Raw genomic sequence first — 27,339 nt, forward strand, 5'->3', positions numbered from 1 at the left:
GATGGCCAACAAATGTTCTGTTTGATCTGGGCGCTGTTTTTCCCACTGTCTATAGCCCTTGCTTGGTGCACATGAACAGGCCACACATTCTGGCCTTCCTGCTATCCTGGAACTCACTTCTCAGTACTGTAGCCACCAGCCACATGTGGCTGTCAACATTCAAATAAAAACCAGAATCCAGTTCCTCAGTCCCCAGAAGCCATATTTCATGTGCTCGGTAGTCACGTGGAGGCTCCATCAGGTTGGGCAGTTTGGAGGATAGCTTCTACTGCATCTGTTTTGGCAAAGGCTTCACTATGGCAAGCAGTGTGACTGGAGTGCCAGCTACCAAGATGTGGAGGATAGTAGGGTGGGTGCTTTATGATCCCCCAATTGCCATTGAACAAGTAGATCTGGCTGGGCGGTGGTGGCGCACGCCTTTAATCCCAGCACTCGGGAGGCAGAGCCAGGAGGATCTCTATGAGTTCGAGGCCAGCCTGGACTACCAAGTGAGTTCCAGGAAAGGCGCAAAGCTACACAGAGAAACCCTGTCTCGAAAAATCCAAAACAAAAAAAAAAAAAAACAAAAAAAAAAACAAGTAGATCTGCAACCTCTTGAAATCTATGCCCCAAGTCCCTGCTGAAGAAGAATGGGGCTGGGTATGGCACAGGCCTGGAATCCTACTTGGAAGGCTGGGGCAAGAGGGGTAAAAGTTCAAAGCCAGCCTAAGTTACACAGACAGACCCTCTCTTGAAGAAAAAAAATATTTTTTAAAGGTACTGAATCTGTGTGTTCATGAGTATCAGACATTCAGAATAAGACCTTGGTGTTTTCTCCATTCTGTGAGCCCCCAGTCCAGCTTTGCCAAGACACAGAGAGGTTGTCTGTCTGCCCTGGTCCGCAGCAGGTGCTGGAAGAGAACCAAATGTCCAGGAGAACAGAGGACAGGTGTACAACAGTTGCAGGAGAGTGTGACCATGTGGTAGAGCTTTTCTGTTAGCTCCTCCAGTGGGTTGAATGACGACCAGACTCCTCCTCCCGTGTGTTCCCACCTCAGCATCTCAGTGAGTCTGCCCACTGACAGCAGTGCTCACCCTTTCCTGAGGAGCCCTGAAGGTCAAGGTTCAGAGAGGCTGACCCTTGACCCAGCAGCATGGGCAGGTATTGGCCTCACCAGGACCCCAGGCCACCTCCCTCAACTCCTGTGGCTCTCACCATGCTCCCAGGTCATTGTTCTCTTATCTTCTAGCTACTTATTTACACAGTGGATCATAAAGAGGTTGCTTTGATTCTGTTTCAGAAACTTCCTTGCTTCAAAACTCTTGGCATGAACTAAAACTTTTGATTTGAAATCAAATTGGCATAGTCAAAAAGAGCACCTACCGCCAGGTGGCGGTGGCACATGCCTTTAATCCCAGCACTTGGCAGGCAGAGGCAGGTGGATCTCCGTGAGTTCAAGGCCAGCCTGGTCTACAAGTGAGTTCCAGGACAGCCAGTGCTACACAGAAAAACCCTATCTCAAAACAAAACAAACAAAAAAGGCATCTACCTTTCAAAGCAACTGCAAGACACAGGTAGTAGTTCTGAACTCAGGTATCTCTGAAGCCTTGGTTCCAAATGTTGTCACTAAAAATCTCTATCCCATATATGACTCCAGTTTTAGGGGTTTTTGTTTGGTTTTGGTTTGGTAGTTCTGGGAAAAAGCCCAGGGTCTCAAAGCTATTAGGTGAATGCTCTGCCACTGAGCTATACCCCACAACCTTCTGCCTCTGCTTGTTGTGGAATATTACTTTAACTATGTAAGTATGTGTTAGGTTTGTTTATGTTGCAGAATAGTACTTTAACTGTAAAGATGTGTTACAATTGTTTATGCTGCATTTGTTTAACGATGTAAAGATATGTTGCTTTACCTGCCTAAGGCACCTGATTGGTCTAATAAAAAGCTGAACAGCCAATAGCTAGGCAGTAGAGGGATAGGCGGGGCTGGGCAGAGAGAACAAGTAGGAGAAGGAATCTAGGTGAAAGAGAGAGGAGGGAGGGAGAAGACAGAGAATGAGGGAGAAAGAGGAAGACTCTGGGGTGGGCCAGGCAGCCACCAGCCAGCCAGACCCAGAGTAGGACATACAGAATGAAAGAAAGGTAAAAAGCCCCGAGGCAAAACATAGATGAAGAGAAACAGGTTAAATTAAGTTATAAAAGTAGCAAGAAATGAGCCTATGCTAAGGCCGAGCATTCATAACTAATAAGAAGTCACTGTGTCATGATTTGGGAGCTGGTTGGTGGCCCAAAAGAAAGCCAGCTACATTTATTTTTAGTCTGTTATGCTTATTTTCAAGCACATTCTCTGTCTGAGATGTTAAAGAGGATACCAACATCTCCAGGTACACAAATGTATGTACAAGCTTCCATAGACAGACAAATGTACAGCCCTCCAAGACAGACAGACAGATAGACAGATCCCTAGCTTGATAGCTCCAGCACCTGGGACCACCTTTAATTTCCAGGAAGTCAAAGAAAGGGCTGTGGAAATGGAGATGGAGAAGTTTGAAAATGCAGTCATAGGCTGGGGAGCTGACTCAGTTGGTCAAGTGCCTGCTGCTGAAGCATGAGGGCCTGAGTTCAGATCTCCAACATCCATGCAAATAGCCAGGTACAGCAGCACCTGTGTAGCCGCAGCACTGAGGCGGCAGAGAGAGCAGGGTCTCTGGAGCTCCCTGGCTCACGAGTCTAGCTGAGTCAATGAACTCCAGCGTCACTGAGAGACCATGTCTCAGAGAGTACTTGAAAGGCCTGGAGAGAACTTTCCTCAGTTAAAAACACTTGCTGAGTCGGTTCTCAGCACCCATGTCAGGCAGCTCACAACCAACTGTGACTCTAGCTACAGAGGAGCTTCTTCTGGTCTCTGCAGACACCAACACACAGGCAGGCACACACACACACACACACACACACACACACACACACACACACACACATTAAAAAACAAGGTGGCAGCTGGGCAATGGTAGCACATGCCTTTAATCCCAACACTTTGGAGGCAGAGGCACGCAAATCTCTGTGAGTTGGAGGCCAGCCTGGTCTACAGAGTGAGTTCCTGGACAGTCAGGGCTACACAGAGAAACCCTGTCTCGGAAAAAAAAAAAAAAAAAAAGGCAAGAAAAAACTAAAACACAAAAAACAAAGGTGGCAAGCTGGGCAAGCTGGGCAAGCTGGGCAGTGGTGGTACATACCTTTAATCTTAGCATTTAGGAGCAGAGGCAGGAGGATCTCTGTGAGTTTGAGGCCAGCTTGTGCTACAGAGTGAGTTCCAGAACAGCCTTTATAGAGATACCCTGTCTCAAACAAACAAAACCAAACAAAAAAATAACAAGGAAAATGGAGAGTAATTGAGGAAGATACTTGACATCAACCTCTGGCCTCTACACACAGGAATATGTACAACACACACACACACACACACACACACACACACACACACACACACACGCACGCACGTACAGGCCCGGGGTGGGTGGGGCACAGTCATGTACTGTACAGCAGTGTTTTAGTTGACAATGAAAAGGAACGACATGTCCAGTATAGTTGGGACCTCTTTAGATTCTGTGAGCTAGTGACTTAGTGGCTGTCTTAGTTTGAAAAAGTACAGTCTGTGGCATTCACATAAATACTGTCATCTGACACTTCATTTCTCTCGGGATGTGGCCCTGTCATCAAGTGACACGTAACTGTAGTCAGGCAGCAAAGTAAACAGAACTCGGTGCTGGTCAGGCCCACACAAAATGAAGAGAGTTTCACTCTGCAAACAGACACTCTGTAAACAAAAGGGAATTCACTAGAAAGCTCTCAGGATTCCCAGAGTCAACTAGAGGGAATACATTTGGAAATGGGAGTAGGTAGGGCTCGGGAGGACTGGGAAGCAGGCAGCACAGGGGCATTGGAGAAGCCGTTGCCTGTGGTTGTCCTGTCAGACCCAGGCCTCTCCACCCTTGTCTGCTGTGGCTGCTGTTCCTCACACCTCTCCAGTCTAGCTCTGAGGTCACTGCTCTCAAGCAGCTATGGGAATTCCCCTTAGTCTTGATAAAGATGGTTAAAGGGTGCTATGTGGCCCAGGTATGGCCAATGACTCATGAAGAGAGGTCTGCTTGCAGGTCTCCCTCCCTCCCTCCCTCTTTCTCTCTCTTCCTTTCTTTTTCGTGTGTGTGTGTGTGTGTGTGTGTGTGTGTGTGTGTGTGTGTGTGTGTGTGTGTGTGTATGCGTGCGCATGTGCACACATGCTATGGTCTCCACCATCGAACTTGTGAGGATCTGGAGATAAACTCAGGTCATTAGGGCTGGTGGCGACCGCCCTCCCCTGCTGAGCTGCTTTGTGAGCTCTTGCCTCAGCTTTCCAAGAGGATCTTGATCCTCTCGTCTCTGCTTCCCGAGGGCTCCTCCATGTCCAGCTTCTGCTTAGCCCTGTGGCAGAGTCTTCCTCATTTCTCAGAAGCAGCTAGTGGAAGGGACAGTCCTTCTTCACCTGAGCAGCAGTGAGCTTAGATGTCATTCTTAGAACTGTGGGCGCTATCATGTGACCATGAAGGAAGTCAGCCTAAGATTTTCACACTGAGGGCCAGAAAAAAACAGAAAAGAATCAATTCAAAATGGATCAAAGAATGTAAGATAAGACCTAAAATTTTGATATTGTTAAAGGAAAATATAGATTAAACTAAGATGTGGGCACAGGCAAAGACTTTCTAAAAGGAACTCCAAATAGCACAGGAAATATCCCAAGAATTGACAAATGAGATTAAGTGAAATTAAATTTCTGAAAGTGGGGTGTAGAGACACACACCTTTAATCCCAGCACTCAGGAGGCAGAGGCAGGCAGATCTCTGTAAGTTCAAGGCCAGCCTGGGCTACAGAGTGGGTTTCAAGACAGCCGGGGCTATACAGAGAAACCCTGTCTCAAAACAAAGTTTCTGCATACCAAAGGAGACCATCGCCGAGCGAAGAGACAGCCACCAAACAACAGCACCAGCTCCACTTCAGAGGGAATAACATCCAAAATCCATACAGAACTGCAGAGACCACACACGAGGGAAACAAGCCAGCTAGCCAGTGAGTGGATGAACTCAACAATTTTCAGAAGAAAGTGTAAATGGCCAATAACTATATGGGAAAACACACACCTTTACAGAATATAACAGTTTCTTAAATGACTCAGTTTATCAAAATAGCTTAAGCTTAACAAAGTTAGCAAAAACAAGGATGCTAGGCATACATTCTTAAGTATAATAGACCTTGGGTAAGAAGAGACATTCTCTAAGCCAGTGGTTCTCAACTTTCCCAATGCTTTGACCCTTTAATATAGTTCCCATGTTGTGGTGACTCCCCCCTCCACACACACAATGACAAAATCATTCCCATTGCTATTTCACAATGCAATTTTGCCATTGTTACCAACTTCATTGCAAACGTCCAACATGCAGGTGGTCCTAGGCTACCCCTGTAAAAAGGTCTTTCAACCCCAAAAGGTCAAGACTTACAGGCTGAGAAACTGCTCCAAGCTCTTTGCAAGACTGCTTAGGTCATTGTCTTGCTGCATCATAAGATAGAAACATCCCAGGTTCGAGTATTTAATATTTGGTGCTCACAGCTGTGGCCTTAATTTTTAGCCTTTTATTTCTTTTTAAGTTCAAATATTAATAATATCAAACATTTTATAAGCTTAAAATATCCCATAGCCTTATAAATTTAAATATTTTTAGAACTATTCCTTAAAAAAATCCTGTTTTTAAATTTTCTGTAAAACTCTAAAATTTCCTCTTAAAGTTTAAAATCTCTCAGCTGTGTGTTCCTGCTTTATCAAAAATAAAGTACCCCCCTTTTTTTTTAACTTCAAGAGGAAGAAAACAGGGCATAACCACCATCTGCATAAGACAAAACCAAGCTCACTAGTGCAAACAACCTAAAGCTCAGTATCTCAGATTCACTCACAATCCTCTGGGTTTTCCTGAGGGGTTTGGATCACCTCTCTGGCCCCACCCTCGCAACATATACACAGCCTGCCTTCTAGATCTCAGCCTGTTCCACTTCATTGTGGCTGCTGTTTCTGGTGACTATCACATGGCCCCAGCATTTCCAAAATTGCTAGGATCCACCATTACAACTGGGTTCTCTTTAGGAATCCTAGTCCTGCCACACCTTTGCAAACCTCAGCTGTTCCCCATGACCCCTTCATGTCTTTAAAACCATTATCACCTGGGTAACTCTTAAATTACAACATTTAGCTGCCAGAGCAAGGTACAATCTTGCATAGAAAAGCATGGAGGTGCAGCTTTAATAACTTATTAAACAGCATTGTTTTTAAATGCTATCTTTTATAAACCTTGTTTTCAGGACAGGACAGGAATTATCATATAAAAATCCACCCTAATCCATAATAACATGGAGACTTGTTGTTGCCTTCTTGGTGGGCCCACTCCATGTGGCCACCTTTAATTAAGATGTCAGTGAAGTCACATGACATCTGTCTTCTCCAACTCAGCAAAAGATGGTTGTCAGCCATGTGGCTGCCAAAGATGGTGAAGTCACATGACATCTGCCCTCTCCAACCCTAGCAAAGATGGTTGCCAGCCATGTAGATGCCTAAAGATGGTGGCAAGCCAAAATGGAATCATGCCACATAGTTCCTCTAAAATTACCCATGCATAGATTTTTACCTATCAACTCACAGTGCTATTAGTTTTAATTTTTTTCAGAATTTACAGATTTTTAACCATATCCAACAAAATAAACTTATAAATCTTGAGGTACAGATGTTCACACAAACCAAGTTTATCTATTTTGTCTGTTCTGCTTTTCTGTCTTTTCCCTGTCATTGTGTCAGGCGGCTCAGACTGACACAGGACGTAGAGGAAATTTTTGAATATACTTGGGTCTAATGAAGGGAGAGCCATAAACCAACTCTAGAGCCAGCTTTCAAATAAAATAGAATAGCATAAAACAATTGTAAAGTTATCTATACCAGAAAGACATCCAAACTCCTGTCAACCTGAATCCCTTGACCAGAGAGCTCAGAGATAAATTCTGAGCCCCGGCCATAAGTGTAGCCATGTGGGCACTGGCGGCTGGCACACAGAAATGGCAAAAATATCTGACCCATTTCTATCTCAGCTCCATGCTTGTAATAAAGCTTACGAACATACCAGAAAACAGACAAAACTTTCCAACAAAACGGAGATATAACTTTGGAGAGAAACAGATGAGGAAACTTTCCAAGTTTCCAAGACAAACGATGCAGCAAACTTACCAACAAAATAAGTAGATACAACTTTCTCTAGATGTAGACAAACAAAACTTTCCAACAAGACAAACAAAACTTTCCAACCAGAATCAGAACCAGATGGGCGGGTGATGTCTCATTATATGCCCTGGACGGGAGAATATTGGGGTCCTGTTGAAACCCCTCCACATCCCAGATAGAGATCCCATAAAACAGAACCAGACTATGACTCACCAGGAGGCCTCTGTAGATGCTTGCTGTATTTCTCAGCGTGAAAGTTCACTCCGATAGTCCACAAACTGAAGGCAATGTCGGAGCCTTGGAATATCTCAAGGCACATGCCTCCTGAAGTGGTCCCTCAGCCCCTGAGTTTTGGAGTGAAGGTCCAGCTTTGAAATTTGAGTGGGTGGTCTGAATCTCGCTGGGGCCTCCAGAAAATGTTAATCCTACTGTTTGAGAATAAGACCACTATCACAGTTTAAAGCCAAATTTGAAACAAGTTTTAATTAAATACTGGCCAGGTGGATGGGCTCTGGCCAGGTCCATACCCAGGTTCCCAAGAAATGGCCCAGAATCAAGTATGGCAAGGGCTTAGAAAGGAAAACCCATAATTTATTGTATTTCCCATCAGGTCCAATCAGGGGCAAGCATATATCCTCATATTTCCTTCCTATGTGCCTCCTGCCCACATGGGATCAAGCACATCTGGTGCAGATGGGTCACACAAACTTGTGTAGGGGAGTGAAAACACGTGGCTTGTTGTCTCCCATAACAACAGCCCCCAGCATTTCAGGAACTATCTTCTTTGAGCAAGAGGCTTGCAGATCAGAGACATTTTTGTGTCATGGATCTCTTAGGTGTGGTGATATTGTGTCCCCCAATATATTGTGCACCCTAATAACTTATCTGGCGTCAGAGAACAGAACAGCCACTAGATAGACATAGCGGCTAGAAAATGGAGGCACACACGCCTTTAATCCTAGCATTCCGGAGGCAGAGATCCATCCAGATCTCTGTCAGTTCAAAGCCACACTGGAAACAGCCAGGCATGGTGACACACGCCTTTAATCCCAGGAAGTGTTGGCAGGAAGCAGAAAGGTATATAAGGTGTGAAAACCAGGAACTAGAGGCTTTTTAGGCTCTTTAAGCTTTTAGACTTTTAGCAGCAGTTCAGCGGAGATCCATTTGGGTGAGGCCTCAGAGGCTTCCCATTTGAAGAAACAGGATCAGCTGAGAAATCGGCAAGGTGAGGTTAGCTATGGCTGGTTCTGTTTCTCTGATCTTTCAGCATTCACCCCAATACCTGGCTCCGGTTTTGTTTTTATTACTAAGATCTTTTAAGATTCATATTACACTTAGGTATAATAATTAAAACTTAAAATGTAACTTTGGCTCATGCTAGGCCTCTTGTGTTAACAGATGACTGATTTGTACTTTCTGTGGTGGTGGTGAGGGTTGTGGACAGCAACAGGTGGTAGGCCAAGTGCACAAAAGCATCCACTGCTGGTCCATGGTGTAAGTATTAGAGCTCTGAAGGGAAAGGTTTCCCTGTGGAAGTTTTGTAGCTCTGAGGGGAAAGGTATCCCAGCAGTCAAGAGCCCAGGAATACAATGGAGTTACAGTGCACAACAAACCTCACACAAGATTTGTTGGGAAACACACAAGGGTTGGCTGTCTCTGCTTGGGTGAGAATCAGCAGGGAACTGAGCAGGAGGCAGGCTGAGATAAGGTTTCTTGGGGACAGAGTTTTCCAGGGTGGAGACTTCCAGGGTGGGCATTGGTAAGATTTCAAGGCAAACTCAGGGAGGGGATTGGTGAGTTTTTGAATTCAGAGAGGGATTGCTGGGGTTTGGTGGGTTTTCAAACCTGGAAGTGGACTCTGATCTTTTACCCTACAAATGGACCTCATGATCAACACCTACCTCTCACATGGAGCCCCGTACTCACTGCAGTCCTCCTTTGACTGACCGAACTTAGGCTTCTGCACATCCTTGAAGCCCTTCCTTCCCTTTCCTCCTAGTAAAACCCTCTTAGCTGGGTGTGGTGGTACACTTCTGTAATTCCCACACTTGGGAGGTGGAGGCAGGGTAGTTGCAAGGTCAGGCCAGCCTAGGATTCACATCAAGTACCTCTCTGAAGAATAAAACAAAGGGGGCTGGTGTAGCATGAATCTTACAGAGTCTTATTAATAAAATCAAACCTGAGCCAGGTATTGGGGTGAATGCCGGAAGATCAGAGAAGCAGAACAAGCCACAGCTACTTCACCTCACCAGTTCCTCAGCTGGTCCTGCTTCCTCAGACTGGAAGCCTCTGAGTCCTCATCCAAATGGATCTCAGCTAAACTGTGCTGCTCAAAGCCTAATAGCTTAACCAGCCAAGAGCTTAACCAGCCAAAAGCTTCTAGTTTCTGGTCCTCACGCCTTATATATCTTTTTGCTTTCTGCCATCACTCCCTGGGATTAAAGGCGTGTGTCACCATGCCTGGCTGTTTCCAATGTGGCCTTGAACTCACAGAGGGGTTTCTGCCTCTGGAATGCTAGGATTAAAGGCGTGTGCTACCACTGCCTATCCTCTATGTTTAATATTGTGGCTGTCCTGTTCTCTGACCCCAGATAAGCTTATTAGCGTGCACAATATTTTAGGGAACACAACACCACCACATTTCCCCTTTTTTGTCTAAAATTTAAAAAAGCTTATAACTAATACAAGAAAAATTATATCCAATAAATATATACAATATACACAGTCAAGATTACATTAACGATGTCTAGTCCATTAACATTCGACAGATTCAGACAAAAAACTCCATTAATATATAACAATGTCCAGTCCAGTAACATTTGATAAGCTCAAAAAAATTTCATTACTTATCTTATTTAAAACAAGTAGTTCCTTTTTAAAAGTAGATTCCATAATCTCCCTTTTTATTGTATCATATCCATATTCTTTCCTTTTTCTTTTCATAATAGATTCAATAATCTACCTTTTGTCATTTTTATATCTTCCCCTTTTTCTTTTTAGAGTAAATTTGATATCTACCCATTTATCCTATTATTTCTTTTTTTTTTTTTTTTTTTTTTTTGGTTTTTCGAGACAGGGTTTCTCTGTGTAGCTTTGCGCCTTTCCTGAAACTCACTCGGTAGCCTAGGCTGGCCTCGAACTCACAGAGATCCACCTGGCTCTGCCTCCCGAGTGCTGGGATTAAAGGCATGCGCCACCACTGCCCGGCTCCTATTATTTCTTTATCTTTTTTCTCAGAGTAGAGTCAGTGTTCTACCTCGTATCTATATTCTCTTCTTTCTTTTTCCTTTTTTTAAAACAAAAACTCTGAATCTAATCTTCTTTTTTTTTTTTTTTTTTTTTGGTTTTTTCGAGACAGGGTTTCTCTGTGTAGCTTTGCGCCTTTCCTGGAACTCACTTGGTAGCCCAGGCTGGCCTCGAACTCACAGAGATCCGCCGGCCTCTGCCTCCCGAGTGCTGGGATTAAAGGCGTGCGCCACCACCGCCCGGCGAATCTAATCTTCTTGTTCAGCTTTTTTCCTGACCATTAACAATTAACAACTTGTAACCAACCATCATAAACAATGACAATATCCAAAACTCATTAAATGACCCAAAACCTCCCATCCCACCTCTTGGGAATGTGGGTGTTGTTTTCTTAAAATTACTTCCTGCTTTCTGGGGGTGAAGGCATCTTTAGGGGATCCTGAAAAGAAAATTTTGGGGTTAATTGTCAAGTCCTGTATCATTTGTCCAGTCTCTGCATAATGAGAAAGTGCAGGGCTTGTTTCAAGTCCCTGTTCAAGTAGTCTGTCAGTGGATCATTTCAGCTAGCCATCTAAAAATTGTCCTGAGTAGTTTGTAGTCCAAAGTCGATCTTTTGGTGGTGTTAATCAACTTAATGGCTTTACCATGGTCTTTGTGGAATCATCATTGTGGAGTCCTGTCATCTTTTTGAAGATTTCAAAGTCACTGTTAGGCGTGGTCATGGTTCACTGTAGACTTTTTTTTTTTTTTTTTTTTTGTGCCTCTTCTGTGGTTTGGAGCAATCACAGTCTGATAAATGTCTGTCTCTTGGAATCTTGAACGTTCTTCCCTAGAAGAGGATATCTTCACAGCAATTTCTCCCCACCATTTGTCTTGCCAAACTTTTCCAAACTGACCTTTGCCGATGCTTTCTGGTAACACGATGGTCCTGGTAGTTCTTCTCTGAACCAGCAGCGGTAGACTCTTCATCCCAGGTAGCAGCATCACCGCAGTCACCAACACGATGAGAAGGAGCCAGCAACTCAGAGCAGCAGCCACTGCCTCCATGGTCCCACCACTGTTTGTGGCTCGGCCCCGGCCCAAGCTTCTCCTAGGTTGACCTCAAACTCGGGATCCTCCTGCCTCTGCCTTCTTCAGTAAATCCAACCACGTGCGCCACCACAACCGGCCAAGTGTAGCTTGAGTCTGAGCTGGGGCCCGCAAGGCCACAGACAAGAGGCTTTTTTGTGAATTCGTACCACGAATGTTGGGCACCAGATATAGATGTAACCGTCTTGTTAAATAAGAAACACAAAGCCAAATACAGAGTTAAAAGCCAAGAGGTCAGAGCAATAGCTAAGAGCTGAGATTAAAAACCTTACCCTTCACTGCCGCTGTTGTCCTACCTCTCTGCAAGAGACCTACTTCCTGTGTATTTGTCCTTTTTATTGACTTTCTATTCTGCCTTCTCATTGGTTGTAAACCCAACCACATGACCTCCTCTTCACTGCCCAGCTATACAGACCTCCAGGTCTTCTATGGTTGGTATTGAGATTAAAGGCATGTGTCTCCATGCTGGTGATATCCTTGAACACACAGAGATCTGCCTGTCATGTGATCTGGATTAAGGGTATGTGCTACCACTGCCAGACTTCTGCTATGGCTTGCTATTAGCTCTGACCCTCAGGCAACTTTATTTATTAACATAAAAATAAAATCACATTTCAGTACAAATAAAATATCATCATAGGCTGGAGAGATGGTTCAGTGGTTAAGAGCACTGGCTACTCTTCCAGAGGATCTGGGTTCAATTCCCAGCACCCACATGGCACAACTATCTGTAACTTCAGGGAGTCCAATACCTTCATACAGACATACATGCAGGTAGAACACCATGCTTATGAAATAAAAACAAATACATTTAAAAAAAAGAGAGAGAACAGGGGCTGGAGAGATGGCTCAGAGGTTAAGAGCACTGGCTGTTCTTCCAGAAGTCCTGAGTTTTTTTTTTTTTTTTTTTTTTTTTTTTTTTTTTTTTTTTTGGTTTTTCGAGACAGGGTTTCTCTGTGTAGCTTTGCGCCTGTCCTGGAACTCACTTGGTAGCCCAGGCTGGCCTCGAACTCACAGAGATCCGCCTGGCTCTGCCTCCCGAGTGCTGGGATTAAAGGCGTGCGCCACCACCGCCCGGCCAGAAGTCCTGAGTTTAATTCCCAGCGCACACATGGTGGCTCATAACCATTTGTAATGAGATCTGGCTCCTTCTTCTGGCCTGCAGGGATGCATGCAAACAGAATACTGTATACATAATGAATAAATAAATCTTTAATAAAAAAATCTTTAAAAGAACAAATAAAAATAAAATTAAAAAAGAACAAAATTAACAAACCACGCCCTCTATGGTACAAACCTGTTCCTCTTCCCTTGAGAACTGACCCTCCCCCAGGAGGAGTAGGTCATATGGTTCTGGTCCTTGGGGTCTGGTCCTGGGGTCAAGGTCCATATGTGCTCAGGCAACCCGGACCAACAAACTTTCACTCTGGTCATTTCCACTGTGTGGGCGCAGTCTTGCTTTTGTGATGGCTAATATTATATTGATGGATAACTTTCCATTTAAAAGTTTTACATCTTTCCGGGCAGTGGTGGCACACACCTTTAATCCCAGCACTTGGGAGGCAGAGCCAGGTGGATCTCTGTGAGTTTGAGGCCAGCCTGGTCTACAGAGTGAGATCCAGGTCAGGCACCAAAACTACACAGAGAAACCCTGTTTCAAAAAAAACAAAAACAAAAAAACAAACAAAAAAAAATGTTTTACAACTCTGTGCTTAAGATTTTACATCTCATGGCCGGGTGGTGGCGGCGCACGCCTTTAATCCCAGCACTCGGGAGGCAGAGCCAGGTGGATTTCTGTGAGTTCGAGGCCAGCCTGGACTACCAAGTGAGTTCCAGGAAAGGCGCAAAGCTACACAGAGAAACCCTGTCTCGAAAAACCAAAAAAAAAAAAAAAAAAAAAAAAAAAAAAAAAAAGATCTTACATCTCTGTGCTTAAGAGAACTGTAAAGCAAAATTAGACCTCCAAATGTTGGGTGATATGGGTTAAATTTTTTTACTACTATTTCTGCAGAGTTCTGTAAACAAGCTTGTATAGCACTAGAGAACCTGCTGTTTGCACAGAACAGATTGTGACTTGGTATTGTTTGCCTTTGTAAACCCCTGACTGAGGTGGCTGGGCGCTGCATTCCAGAATCCCGAGTCAGGTGTAGACCTGGTGACCGAGTCTGAATGAAAGCCTCTTCTCTGTTAAAATGTATTAATGGTCAGACTGCTGAGTCTCCAAATGACCCCAGATACACAACACTTTTATTATAGTCCTAGGTCTTCACCTCAAGGAGTTCCTTTTGAAATCAAGAGTTGATTAAGTGCCCAGTCCCTCCACCACAGCCCTCCCCTCCTGAGGGGGCGGGAATCAGGAACCTGTTGCCTTCTCCCTTCCTTGTCTGTGAAATGAAGTCACCTGTGAGGATTTTCTGCCCTCCTGTTTGCTTGGCTTTTCCTTCTCGGACGGTCACTATTCCGGGACAGATGCCCATCAACACTCCCAGACCCTGGTGCAGGGCAGGGCCTGGGAATCATGCCTTTAATCCTGGCACTTGGTAGGCAGAGGCAAGCCTATTTCCGAGTTGTGGTCTAGAGGTGCCATGCTCTGATTGGCTCTTGAACTGAGGTTAGAGCTGGCAACTCTGGAAGCCCAGGAGGGAGGGGAAGAGGGAGGGCTCCTATTCAGCAGAATGAATGCTGGGTAGAAAAAGCCACAATGCCCACCTCCCCCTCCTCTTCCCTGTGCTGCAGCTGGGAATGAACACAGTTCTGAGACAGCACCAAGATCTCCGTTCCCACGCATTTCTGCCCACTCCCAAGTAAACCGTGACTGAGGTTATTTTGTAAAAGAAATAATTTCTTGAGGAGCCCCGTAGCCTTCTACATGCCGAGCCACATCCCCAGTCCTTTTGTAAGAGAATTTTGCCAATGTAGTTGGGCATTGTGGCACATGATATTAGGGAAGCTGAGGCAGGAGGATTACAACTTTAAGACCAACCTGGGAAACATGGGAAACATAGTCTCAAAAGGAAACAAATTTGCAAATGTAATTAAGAGCCATATTGGTTGACATCATGATAGTAAGTGCATACAAATATATGTGTGTGTGTGTGTATATATATATATATATATATATATATATATATATATATATATTTCTTTTGAGGCAGGGTCTCTCCATAGCCCTGACTGTCTTGGAACTCACTATGTAGACCAGGCTGGCCTCGAACTTACAGAGAACCACCTGGCTCTGCTTCCTGGGACAAAAGGCTTGTAGCGCCATGCCTGGCTCTGTAAGAGTGTCCTCGATGGGACCAGCCTCATCAGATGAACCCTGAGAAGGAACCAGAGTTTTCCTGGCAAAGCAGGCACCAAGCATGAAGCACCTCAACACACGGTATTCTCTGATACTGACTCTAGTCTATTATTTGTATTTTTTACATTAATTTATCTTGCCGCGCGGTGGTGGCGCATGCCTTTGATCCTAGCACTCAGTAGACAGAGGCAGGCGGATCTCTGTGAGTTCGAGGCCAGCCTGGTCTATAGAGTGAGTTCCAGGACAGGCTCCAAAGCTACACAGCGAAACTCTGTCTCGAAAAATAAAAAAAATTAATTTATCCTATGTACAGTGTTTTGCCTGCATGTATGCCTGTATACCATGTGCATGCCTGATGCCTGCAGAGGCCAGAAGAGGCAGTTAGATCTCTTGGAATTGGAGTCACAGATAGTTCTGAGCTGTCATGTAGGTGTGGAAATAGAACCTGGATCCTTTGGAAGAACAGCAAGTGCCCTTAACTGCTGAGCCAGTCCTCCAGCCCTGACACTGGCTTTAAAGATAGAGAAAGCAGTCAGGTGGTGGTGGCGCATGCCTTTAATCCCAGCACTCAGGAGGCAGAGGCAGGCCGATCTCTGAGTTCGAGGCCAGCCTGGTCTACAGAGTGAGATCCAGGACAGGCACCAAAACAACACAGAGAAACCCTGTCTTGAAAAAACAAAACAAACAAACAAAGAGAACAACAACAACAAACAAACCTGAGGTTCAGGTTGAGTTCTCCCTCTAAAGGGGGGTCCATTCCCTCCCAAATCTGCTTGGAGATCGCTTCCATGTGGCTGCAGGACGGACATCCCTGCTTCTTTCTTGGCCCTCAACCACAGGCCACATATGATTCCTACATTTCTGGCCACTTTCTCTCTCTCTCTCTCTCTCTCTCTCTCTCTCTCTCTCTCTCTCTCTCTCTCTCTCTCTCTCTCTCTTGGTTTTTCAAGACAGGGTTTCTCTGTATAGCTTTGGAGCCTGTCCTGGAACTCGCTCTGTAGACCAGGCTGGCCTCGAACTCACAGAGATCCACCTGGTTCTGCCTCCCGAGTGCTGGGATTAAAGGCATGCGCCACCACCACCTGGCTGAACCTCTCAGGTTTTTGACAGTCTGGGCAACTCTAACCCTGCAACCAGGTGTGTTAGCCTGTAGGTCTGTGCGGTTGTGAACGTGGTTTTTTAGGGGGACATTGTTTTAGGGTGCTCAGCATGTGGCAGTTGGTTAAACAGCAGAAGAAAATAAGCATGCTTCCTGATAGACTGTACGATTGATTCTGCAGTAGGAGGCTTCTCTTCAGTCAACCTTACCCCCTCGCTCAACAGGACCTGGAGCACCATCGTAGTAAGATCAACGCCCTGCAGTTCAGGAGAGGGGAGGCCAAGAACCCAGATCTTCGTTACTCTACTCCCCGCAGCCAACTCACCGGTCACAAGGATGCTACGTCACTGTTCTGCTGGGCTCTCCATGAAGCCTGTGCCCCTCAGGCCCAGGAGGAAGCTTGACCAATCTTCACCTCACAGGCTTCAGCGAACTTTGCCCAGACCTATTGATCTGTGCTTCTGGGCAGGCAGCGGGACCATCGATGGACGCCATGAGGGCTCTGTTGCTCCTGGGGTCCCTGCTGATGAGCCTGGATTTGACACTTTTGGTGAGGACTGTGGACACTCTGATTAGACCAGGATGGCACTGGGGGGTCCCTGTGCCAGCTTTGGCCTCTGATTGTCACCTGCTAGTTCAGGTGACTGGGAGACTTGTGTGGGGAAGGCACAGGCAGCCCAGGAGGCTGAAACAAAGGAGATAGCAACCCACACTGGTGGATGTGAGGACAAGGACTACACTTGTGAGGGAGACAATGGTTAAGAGGGAGGAGGCCAAGTCTTGTGAGGAAATCCTGTATTTCGGGAGGTGGAAGGAGGCTGGGGCCTAGCATGGGATCAAGGGAAGTCTGATGTTCCTGCCTTCTCTCCCGCGGAGGCTCCACCATGGAAAGGCCCCAAGGAGTTCAAGCACGGAGCAGATGAGCCCACTGTGGGTAAGTGACTTGCTCTTCTTCCTAATCTACCCTCTGGTGGGGTTGAGTGTGCTCCAGCCGGTGTGGTCTCCATGCAGCCTCAGGCCTCTGGGACAGAGGAGGGATCCTGTTCAGATGACACACAGACCCGAGTGCCTACAGATCCAGATGTGTGCCCAGAAGGCAGGGCTTGGGCTGTGCTCAAGGCAGGGCTTGGGCTGAGCAGGTGCTCAGCGGCATGGGGAGGGGTGCCACTGGTGCCATCACACACCTGGACGCTCACTGGTCTTCCTTAGTCCCCCCGCCCCACCTCCGTCCCTTTCAACACATCTGGAGGATGTCCGTTATAACTGATGGAGCTCAGACCCTCAGTGGGCCATAGGCCCCAGGGCTTCAGACTCGCCCCAGATCACAAACACCCCGGTGTCTCCAAACCCTCACGTTCTCACTTGTGACTTTACTGTCTTCATTTTCCCTGTCTGTAACACTAGACTGGTAGTAGTGAGCCGCTCGGGGTTGTTGGGAAGGAGAAATGAGTTGTTGATGCTTGTAAAGCGGTCTGCCCAGCGGCTGCTGTCTGAAAAATGCCTTTAAAATCTTAGCTCTTAGCCTAGGGCTGTTGCTCACCAGTGGAGCATTTTCCCAATATGCACACAGCTCTGGGTTTGATCGATAGCGTAATGGAAAGAAAAAATTCTTTTTTTTTTTTTGTTTTTTTTGAGACAGGGTTTCTCTGTGTAGCTTTGCACCTTTCCTGGAAAGGTAGACCAGACTATCCTTGAACTCACAGAGATCCGCCTGGCTCTGCCAAGTGCTGGGATTAAAGAAAAAATTCTTAACTCTTAGTACATTCCACTTCAGTGAAGGGTACCCACCCTACCCCCCAAACCCTGCAATAGGGCTTGTGAACAGGGAACCCTACCATGGCGAGGCCAAGCTGAGGCTTGTAGTGTGATGCCTCACAGTGAGGCCCAACACAGTGTGACCCTCCAGCCTTTCCTCCTGACCTCACACTAAGCCACACAGCTGCTGTCCCTTTCAACCTGACCCAACAGCGGTCCCCTGTCCTAAAGGTCTAGGCGCCTTCTCTTTTATCACCTTGTTGCTCAATGCCACGGAAAACAAAATCGCAGCAAATGTTTGTTGAGCACATCCGAGGCACTGGGCTCAGTGTTCCAGGCACTGTCACTAAGAGTCACAGCACTCTCTGAAGTACACATTTCTTCTTCTTTTTGAGATCATAATGTAATCAAATTTCCCCTTTCCCTTTCCTCCCTCCAAACCCCGCATATCCCCCCATACACTTATTTCTTACAATTAATTATATTCTATACAGCTACATGAACATCAATTTCATAAATCCTATTAGGTTCCCGTGGACCTCTGGCTGTGACATTTTCATCCATTATTAACATGTAACCTTGTTTCACATGTGATCCTGTTTGAAGAGGTCTTATTCAGAGTGCACGTTGTTGACCCCTTAACACTGACCACATGGCCAATAGGACCATCTCAGCTGCCTGAACAAGGCATCTCTGATGCACTCTCTCCATAAGGCACACAGCAGCTTCTTGTGTTCTTGCAGTAGGAGCCCTAGGGAACGCTTCAGCATGCGCAGAGAACCACTCTTCCCTTCTTTCTCCTTGAAGCACTGGGCACTGGTGCTGGGCAAATGCTTGACCACTGAGCTAAAGCCCCAGTGCTCTTTTTAAGAGAAAAGGAAAGTGGGCTGGCCCTGGTGCACATTAAAAAACAAAACAAAAACTGCATGGCGGTGGTGGCGCACGCCTTTAATCCCAGTGCTCAGGAGGCAGAGGCAGGAGGATCTCTGTGAGTCTGAGGCCAGCCTGGGCTACAGAGTGAGTTCCAGGACAGCCAGCTGACACAGAGAAACCCTGTTTCAAAAAGACAGAAGAGAAAAGGAAGAAAGAAGAAAAGAAAAATACTGTACTAAATGGATATTGGGAAGAATACATGCGTCCAGTGTAAGAGCTGACAGAGGGCAGCACTACCGGATCAGACCTCAGCTCTGTGTGTGTGTGTGTGTGTGTGTGTGTGTGTGTGCGCGTGTGCGTGCATTTTTTACTGATCCATACAATTCCATTAAGACCAGGAAGGCGCTGCAAGTGTTTGGTAGTTTGTTTGGTTTTTGTTTTTCCTTGTGATGTCTTGCACACGTTAGGCAAACACTCCACTGCTGACCTATACCCTCAACCTGAATCACAAATATTGGTTTAGGGGTTACAAATACGTTCATACAAAGCAGGCAGATCTGCAAATCCAAAGCCTGTGCGTAATGAGGATCGACAGTCCTATTACTGTTGCCCTTTTACTAATGAGCCAAAAATAGTTAAGTGACCTAAGTATTTATTAAGTGCCAACCTTGTGACAAGCACTTGGGTTTCAGACTTGGCCAAGGCCACAGAGCTTGTAAGTGTTGTAGTCAGAAATCTGTTCCAGCTGTCTGACTCTGGAAGACAGTTCCCTAAGCAGGATGCAGTCTTGAATGCAGAGTGCTCTTTTGAAGGACTCTCCTTTCCCTAGCCAGGCCCCATGAGGCCCCTGGGCATAGGGGAGGCCTCAGAGGTGTGTTATTCCCACAGTTCTCACTGCCGATGGGAAGCTCTGTCACTTCCCCTTCCTGTACCTCCGCCGCCTGCACCACAGATGTATCCACAACCACAAAGGCCTGCCAGGCTCCCGGCCCTGGTGAGACTTTCTAAGAGGGGTTAGAGGAGGGGCCTAGATAAAACAGATGTTGCCTATCTGTCATCTAAGAATTGTGTTTGGGCAAAAGGGTGTGTGTGTGGGGGGGGGGGGGGTAAGGAGGGCTAGCCAGTCTTCAGGCAGTGCTGGGAAGCCTCATTTGTCTCCCCAGGTGCTCTCTCACTCCCAACTTTGACCAGGACCAGCAGTGGGGATACTGCTCGGAGCCCAGGAAAGTGAAAGGTACTGTATGCAACCCATGGCTCAAGGCCGCCTCCTGCTCCCACCCGTCTACTAGGTATCATCAGACCCTGCACACTGGGGATTCTGGGCCCAGCCCCTTCCCTTTTCCTGCAGCATCCTTTCAACGGTCAGAGGAAGGATTCTGGGAAAAGTGACCGCTGTTTTACAGATGAGCTTAAGGACTGGAAGCTTGGGGTTCCGTGGTCCTATGACAAGCAGGTTCAGGTAGGGCGTTGATCCCTTCGAGTGTCACTCAGCCTCCCTGTGCTTCCTTCTGGTGTCTATCTCTCAGACCACTGCAGCAAACACAGCCCCTGCCACAAAGGAGGGACATGTGTGAACACCCCCAACGGCCCACACTGTCTCTGCCCAGAACACCTTACTGGGAAGCATTGCCAGAGAGGTAAGGGGAGCTGCCTGCCCATAAGAGTCCCTGAAACCCTGGAAATTTGGCATGGCCCCACAGGCCTCCTTTTGTCCCCAGAGAAGTGCTTTGAGCCTCAGCTTCTCCAGTTCTTCCACGAGGATGAGGTATGGTTTAGAGCTGGCTCGGAAGGTTTGGCCAGGTGTGCCAATGCAAGGGTTCTGGGCCTCACTGCAAGCCGCTGGCCGGTCAGGGTAAGTGGGTGTACAGCGACTGTGGGGAGGGAGGCCGAAAGTCAGGAGCCCCTGGTAGGGGCTGGGTGGCATGGTACACCCGATGGCTCAATTTGCATCTTCCCCCAGCCTGCAGCACTAATATGTGCCTCAATGGGGGCAGCTGCCTCCAGGTGGAGCGCCACCAACTGTGCCATTGCCCTGAGGGCTACACCGGACCTTTTTGCGACTTAGGTGAGTGGGGCCCCATATGGAAAAGGCTTGGGGAGGTGGGTAAGGGAGAATGGAAAAGTGAACCAGAGGGCACCAACAGAGCCAGCCCCTGATTGCAGGGAGTCCTCTGTCTTCCTAGACATTAAGGCGACCTGCTATGAGGGCAATGGTCTCAGCTACCGGGGCAAGGCTGGAACCACTTTATCGGGTGCGCCATGTCAGCGGTGGACCTCGGAGGCCACCTACTGGAACATGACTAAGAAGCAAGCGTTAAGCTGGGGCCTGGGCCACCATGCATTTTGCCGGTTCGCGGGAAGGGACTGGGCAGGTTGATTTGGTGCCCCTTAGGGCCCTCAGGGGCTCCCCTTGCTCTAACAGTACTCCCTCTTGAGAATGCAGGAACCCGGGTAATGACATGCGTCCATGGTGCTACGTCTGGAGTGGCGACAGGCTGAGCTGGGACTATTGCGACCTGCAGCAGTGCCAGACCCCAACCCAGGCAACGCTAACACCTCGAGTTCCCCTTGAGCGTCAGGAGCTGCCGGTGCCCCGGCCTTCCACACTGCAGAAGCCTCAACCCACGTCCCAGGAGCCATCTCTGTCCCATGCGCTAGATGGTGAGGCAGAGGAGGGGGTCCCGGCACAGAAGACGTGGGCTCTGCTTATTCCAGGCAGCCCGTCGAGGGCGTCCCTGGCCTCAGCTAATCTCTCCTTCCACAGCCTCCCCTGAGCATCAGACTCCTCTGGGCAGGACCAGCCCGGTGGGCTGCGGACAGCGGTTCCGCAAGCGACTGTCCCCGCTCAGCCGCGTGGTGGGAGGACTCGTGGCTCTGCCGGGGTCTCACCCATACATCGCTGCGCTGTACTGGGGCAACAACTTCTGCGCCGGCAGCCTCATCGCCCCCTGCTGGGTGCTGACCGCCGCTCACTGCCTGCAGAACCGGCAAGCACCGCCCTCGGGGACCCCTAGACCGCTCTACTGTATCTGCACCCTACCCTCTCCCAAGCCTACTCGAGCTCCCCCGGGGGGTTGAAAACAGGCACCACCCCCCCAAGAACGTCTGTAGCCAGCCTGAGCACACTGTCCCCCACCCGACCGCAGGCCGGCGCCCGAGGAGCTGACGGTGGTGCTTGGTCAAGATCGCCATAACCAGAGCTGCGAGTGGTGCCAGACGCTGGCTGTGCGCTCCTACCGCCTTCACGAGGGCTTCTCCTCCATCACCTACCAGCATGACTTGGGTGAGGTGGCCCCCGCAGGGATAAAGAGAAAGGACGGGGAGGCCTGGGGCCCCAGGTCGACGCCTAACCCTTCCCTCCCCTGGTAGCTCTGCTGCGCCTGCAGGAAAACGAAAACAACAGCTGCGCAATCATGTCGCCTCACATCCAGCCCGTGTGCTTGCCCATCGGCGCGGCCCCACCCTCGGAGACAGTGCTCTGCGAGGTGGCCGGCTGGGGTCACCAGTTCGAGGGTAGGCACAACTGTTGGGAGCTGGCTAGAGACTTTTGGCTATCTGAAGCGCGCACTTTTGGTAGCCTCCGATGAGCCTGGGGAACAAGTTTCGCCGACCTGATAGTTTTGTAAAAAAAACCGTGCAGGGCCCTTGCCTTGTCTCTGTAACACGACATTCCCAGAATCTAGAATTCGCTGTCGAGGTTCCCACATCCCTTTGGGTTTCTCCTTTTCTATTGTGACGAGAAACACCATGACCAAAATCAGCTTGGGCAGGAAAGGCTTTGTTGCTTTCAAGGTTGCAGTCCACCATGGGGGAGTGGGAGGGCAAGGCAGGAATTTGGAGGCCAGAACGGAGGTAGAAAGCTGGAAGGAACAATCAGTCCTTGCTGCCTTCCTCTCCGGGGCTTGCTCGGCTTGCTTTCTTTCTTTCTTTCTTTCTCTTTCTTTCTCTTTCTTTCTTTCTTTCTTTCTTTCTTTCTTTCTTTCTTTCTTTCTTTCTTTCTTTCTTTCTTTCTTTCTTTCTTTCTTTCTTTCTTTCTTTTTTGTTTTGTTTTGTTTTGTTTTTCGAGACAGGGTTTCTCTGTGTAGCTTTGCGCCTTTCCTGGGACTCACTTGGTAGCCCAGGCTGGCCTCGAACTCACAGAGATCCGCCTGGCTCTGCCTCCCGAGTGTTGGGATTAAAGGCGTGCGCCACCACCGCCCGGCCTTTCTTTCTTTCTTTCTTTCTTTCTTTCTTTCTTTCTTTCTTTCTTTCTTTCTTTCTTGTTTGTTTGTTTTGTTTTTCGAGACAGAGTTTCTTTGTGTATCCCTGACTGCCCTAGAATTAGTGATGTAGACTAGGCTGGGCTCGAACTCACAGAGCTCCACCTGCCTCTGCCTCCCGAGTGCTGGGATTACAGGCATGAACCACCACCTCCGGGATGCTCAGCTTTCTTTTTAAAAAATTTTATTTATTTTAATTTTATACACGTGTGTAACTGCCTACATCTATACATGTGCATCATGTGTGTGCCTGGTATAGGGAAGGCCAGATCTGGAGTATAGGTTGTGAGTCACCATGTGGGGCTGGGAATTGAACCAAGGTCCTCTGCAAGAGCAGCCAGGGCTCCTAACTTCTTGAGCCATCTCCAAAACTTCACCTTTCTTCTTTTTTTGTTTTGTTTTCAGTTTTTCAAGACAGGGTTTCTCTGTGTTGCCCTGGCTGTTCCAGAACTCACTGTAGGTCCGCCTGCCTCTGCTTCCCGAGTGTTGGGATTAAAGGCGTGCGCCGCCATCGCCCAGCTCAGCTTACTTTCTTATCCAGTCCAGACCCGCCTGTTCAGGGGAGTCACATCAGCCATTAATCAAGGAAATGCCCCCAGACATTTCCATAGGCCAATCTTAAACAGACATCTTCTCAAGTGAGCTTCCCAGATATCGAGCTGACAAAAAGTGACCCACCACAGGATTACAGAGAGACTCGAACTTTCTCTTGGTTCTCTCTGGGCTCCAAGTTACAAAGACTTAACTAGGACATTGTCCCCATGTTGGAGCAATGGGGACAACTATTTTGGGAGCCAGGTTCTGAGACATTTCATGGGAGAGGGCAAGGGGGTGTTTTCCTCCTCATTCTAATCCCAGCTTCTCTCTGGGCCTCAGTTTCCTTGCCTGTGAAATTGTTGTTGGCAGGTCCCTACCACTCAGGCTTGCTGTGAGGGAGTGACGGCGGGGTAGGTGTGGAACTGCCTGGCAGCCTGGCCCATGCAGCAAGCTCAGGTCCCTGGAATTGCAGGGGCCGATGAATATGCCAACTTCCTGCAGGAGGCACAGGTGCCGTTCATCTCCCAGGAGCGCTGCTCCAGCTCTGACATGCATGGGGACGCCATCCTGCCTGGAATGCTCTGCGCTGGCTTCATGGAGGGAGGCACCGACGCCTGCCAGGTCAGTCCTGGGGTCCTGGCTGGTACTCTGCTCCTGCCTGTCAACCACAGGACAGGAGTGACAAGCTGCTTGTCCCCCACCCAGGGTGACTCCGGGGGTCCTCTGGTATGTGAAGAAGGGGATGCAGAGCACCAGCTCACCCTGCGAGGTGTCATCAGCTGGGGTTCTGGCTGTGGTGACCGCAACAAGCCCGGAGTCTACACGGACGTAGCCAACTACCTGGCTTGGATCCGGGAGCATACAAACTCATAACTCACCAGGACCAGTTCTTTCCTCTTGTGTGTTTGTTGCCTGGAGCGTGCAGGGTCTGTGGCCTCAGTGAAGACAGTGCCCAGGTACAGAAACTCAATAAAGTGCTTTGAAAACGTCCCTCAGAATTCCCTCTTGAAATGCCAAGTGAGAATGAAGGTACACCAACTCCCTCACTGCCTGGACAAGGCAGTTGGCAGACCTCAGGTCTCTTTCCAGGCCACCATGCTTCCTTGGCCTCACTTCATGCCAATCCCTGTGCAAGGAGGCCCTTGCAGGTTGCTCCCCAGAATTCACCCACTCTATGTTTACACAGAAACAGGTTCTCAGCCTGGACTATACTTCGGGGTCACCTGGGGGAGATTTTGGAATCAGTGTCAAGTCCACCTGAGATCAGTTAACTGGAATCTCTAGGAAGAAGGCAGTAGTGATGTGTTTTTTTGAAACGGCAGGTGATACACAGTTAGGAATGTTCCAGATTGGACTTGGGGTGTGAAGACTGGTAGCTGAACATGTGTGAGGTCCTGGCTTAGATTCCATTAAAAGGGTGTTTGGGGTTTGTTTGCTTGCTCTGTCTTTTGAACTTTGAGCCTGGCATAGTGGTGCAAGCAGGCAGCAAGGAACGTCTGAGGCTGCATTCCACGCTATCAAAGTGAAAGCTGGGGTGGGGGTCTGCGATCCACAAGCCTTCTGGGACACTGTGACTCTTTAGGTGTGGCCGGATGGTTCCCTTTCAGAATAGGTCTGGCTGTCCAGACTAGCACCTTTTTTGCTCTTAAAAAAGTCATTTATTGCCGGGCCGTGGTGGCGCACGCCTTTAATCCCAGCACTCGGGAGGCAGAGCCAGGGTGATCTCTGTGAGTTCGAGGCCAACCTGTCTACAGAGCAAGATCCAGGACAGGCACTAAAACTACACAAAGAAACCCTGTCTCAAAAAGCCAAAAAAAAAAAAAAAAAAAAGTCATTGACTTATTGAGACACATGTCTTCCTAATGCTGAGATTGTAGGCCTGCACCATCATACCCAGTTTATGGGGCGCTGGGGGAGCAACCCCAAAATTTTATGCATAATAGGCAGGCACTCTGTCAACTTCATTTAACTGACTGAGCTACAGTCCCAGCCCTCACACCAATCTTTTTTATGTGGGGGCTGTTCCGCACCCCCCTTTTTTGGGTACAGGATCTTACTATCTAGCTCTTAGCTGGCCTGGGACGTGCTATGTAGAGTAGGCTGGCTTGAACTTACAGAGATCCATTTGCCTCTGCCTCCTGAATCCTGGGATTAAGTGTGTGCCACCATGTCTTCTGGCTTTTTAAAATTAAGGAAGCAATTCGTGGTTTGTGTAAGTGCAATGTGTTTGTGTGGGTGAATGTGTCACAGTGCTGTGTGGAGGTCGGGGACAACTTTGTGGAGTAGGTTTCTCCTTCTGCCTTTATATGGGTCCCAGGGATGAAGCTCAGGCTACCAGGATTACAGAGCAAAGCACCTTTACCTTGTGAACCATTTTTGTAATAATTAAAAAAGTTTCTGGGCGGTGGTGGTGCACGCCTTTAATCCCAGCACTCGGGAGGCAGAGCCAGGAGGATCTGTGAGTTCGAGGCCAGCCTGGGCTACCAAGTCAGTTCCAGGAAAGGCGCAAAGCTACACAGAGAAACCCTGTCTCAAAAAACCAAAAAAAAAAAAAAAAAAAAAAAAAAAAGGTATAATTTCAAGATTTGTGTGTGTGTGTGTGTGTGTGTGTGTGTGTGTGTGTGGTTTTTGAGATAGGCTTTTTCTGTGTAACAGCCTTGGCTGCCCTAAAACTTGCTTTGTAGACCAAGCTGGACTCAAACTCACAGAATCACCTGCCTCTGCCTCCAAGATTTTTAGTTGTGTTTTTCTGTGGCTATGAGTGCAGGTGCCCAAGGACACCAGCAGGGGCAGCAGTGAGCTGCTTTCCCTCGGTGCTGGGAACTGTACTCTGTCCTCTGTGGAAAACAGTTCGTGCTCTTCTACCAGTCCTTTTCTGTTGGTTTTTCGAAACAGAGTTCCTCTGTGTAGCGCTAGCCGTCCTGGAACTCGCTTTGTAGACCAGGCTGGCTTCAAACTCACAGAGATTTGCCTGCCTCAGCCCGGAATTAAAGTGCTGGGATTAAAGGCGTGCACTACCCCGCCCAGCTCATTTTTTAAGTTCAATTTGTGTCTGTGTGTTTGAGCTTGCCCAGGGAGGCCAGAGTTGTTAGATCTCTCGAGTGGGAGTTGCAGGCCTTGCATGCCAACAGAGGTGTTGGGAACTGAACTTGGGTCCTCTGTAAGAGCAGTAAGTGCTCTTTCTTATCGCTGAGCCATCTCTCCAACCCCTCACCCACCACCTTCTTCCATTTCCTCCTACATGCTACTTTTAGAATTGCCCTCCCCAACGCCCTCACATTCTCCACCTAGAAAGATGTTCTGTGACGTTCGCCTCACGTCACAGCCCACCCTGCGAACTTCCACGGAGTAGAGCAGGGTTCATAGCTCTTGGCGCTGCGGGCCACCCCCTCTAGCGCAAGCTAAGGGTATAGGTGCGGACTCTGAGCAGAGATGGGTGACTGGAAGGGCTACATTAGTGCGGTGCTGCGGGACCAGCGCATCGACGATGTGGCCATCGTGGGCCACTCAGACAACCGCTGTGTATGGGCATCACGGCCCGGGGGTCTGCTGGCGGCCATCTCCCCGCAGGAGGTGGGTGTGCTCACCGGGCCAGACCGGCACACCTTTCTGCAGACCGGTCTGAGCGTGGCCGGCCGCCGCTGCTGCGTTATACGTGACTACTTGCTGGCCGAGGGCGAAGGCGTACTGGATGCACGCACCAAGGGGCTGGATGGGCGTGCAATTTGCGTGGGCCACACGCCACGGGCGCTCCTGGTGCTCATGGGCAGACGAGGCGTGCATGGAGGCATCCTTAACAAGACAGTGCACGACCTGATTGGTGGGCTGCGGGCACAGTGCTCCTAGCAGAACAGCCAGGCCACCCTCGGTGGTAGGGGGACCAGAATAAACCGCGAATGGAGCGCTGCGGGCTTA

General features: G+C 48.3%; 2 protein-coding genes across 2 annotated transcripts; both read left to right on the plus strand.

The window, feature by feature from the left end:
• The first annotated feature begins 16,484 nt into the window (after positions 1–16,484).
• On the plus strand, positions 16,485–24,414 carry F12 (coagulation factor XII). The gene is given in 14 exon segments (XM_052728373.1): positions 16,485–16,550; positions 19,486–19,622; positions 19,792–19,862; positions 20,155–20,265; positions 20,347–20,429; positions 20,432–20,480; positions 20,589–20,693; positions 20,812–20,977; positions 21,072–21,289; positions 21,393–21,615; positions 21,775–21,911; positions 21,998–22,141; positions 23,897–24,045; positions 24,130–24,414. Coding segments are annotated over 14 exon segments (1,827 nt in total). The 3' UTR covers positions 24,298–24,414.
• Positions 24,415–26,856: 2,442 nt separating this feature from the next.
• Pfn3 (profilin 3) lies at positions 26,857–27,270 on the plus strand. The gene has a single exon (XM_052727789.1). It carries the CDS (start codon positions 26,857–26,859, stop codon positions 27,268–27,270), a length of 414 nt encoding a protein of 137 aa, XP_052583749.1.
• Positions 27,271–27,339: the final 69 nt, after the last annotated feature.

This window comes from Peromyscus californicus, unplaced genomic scaffold (assembly GCF_007827085.1).
Source record: "Peromyscus californicus insignis strain IS unplaced genomic scaffold, ASM782708v3 Scaffold_8__1_contigs__length_139910024, whole genome shotgun sequence".
NCBI classification, from domain to species: domain Eukaryota; kingdom Metazoa; phylum Chordata; class Mammalia; order Rodentia; family Cricetidae; genus Peromyscus; species Peromyscus californicus.

Coding starts and splice junctions, on each gene's coding strand:
- Pfn3 (XM_052727789.1), top strand. CDS start 26,857: ATGGGTGACTGGAAGGGCTACATTAGTGCGGTGCTGCGGGACCAGCGC.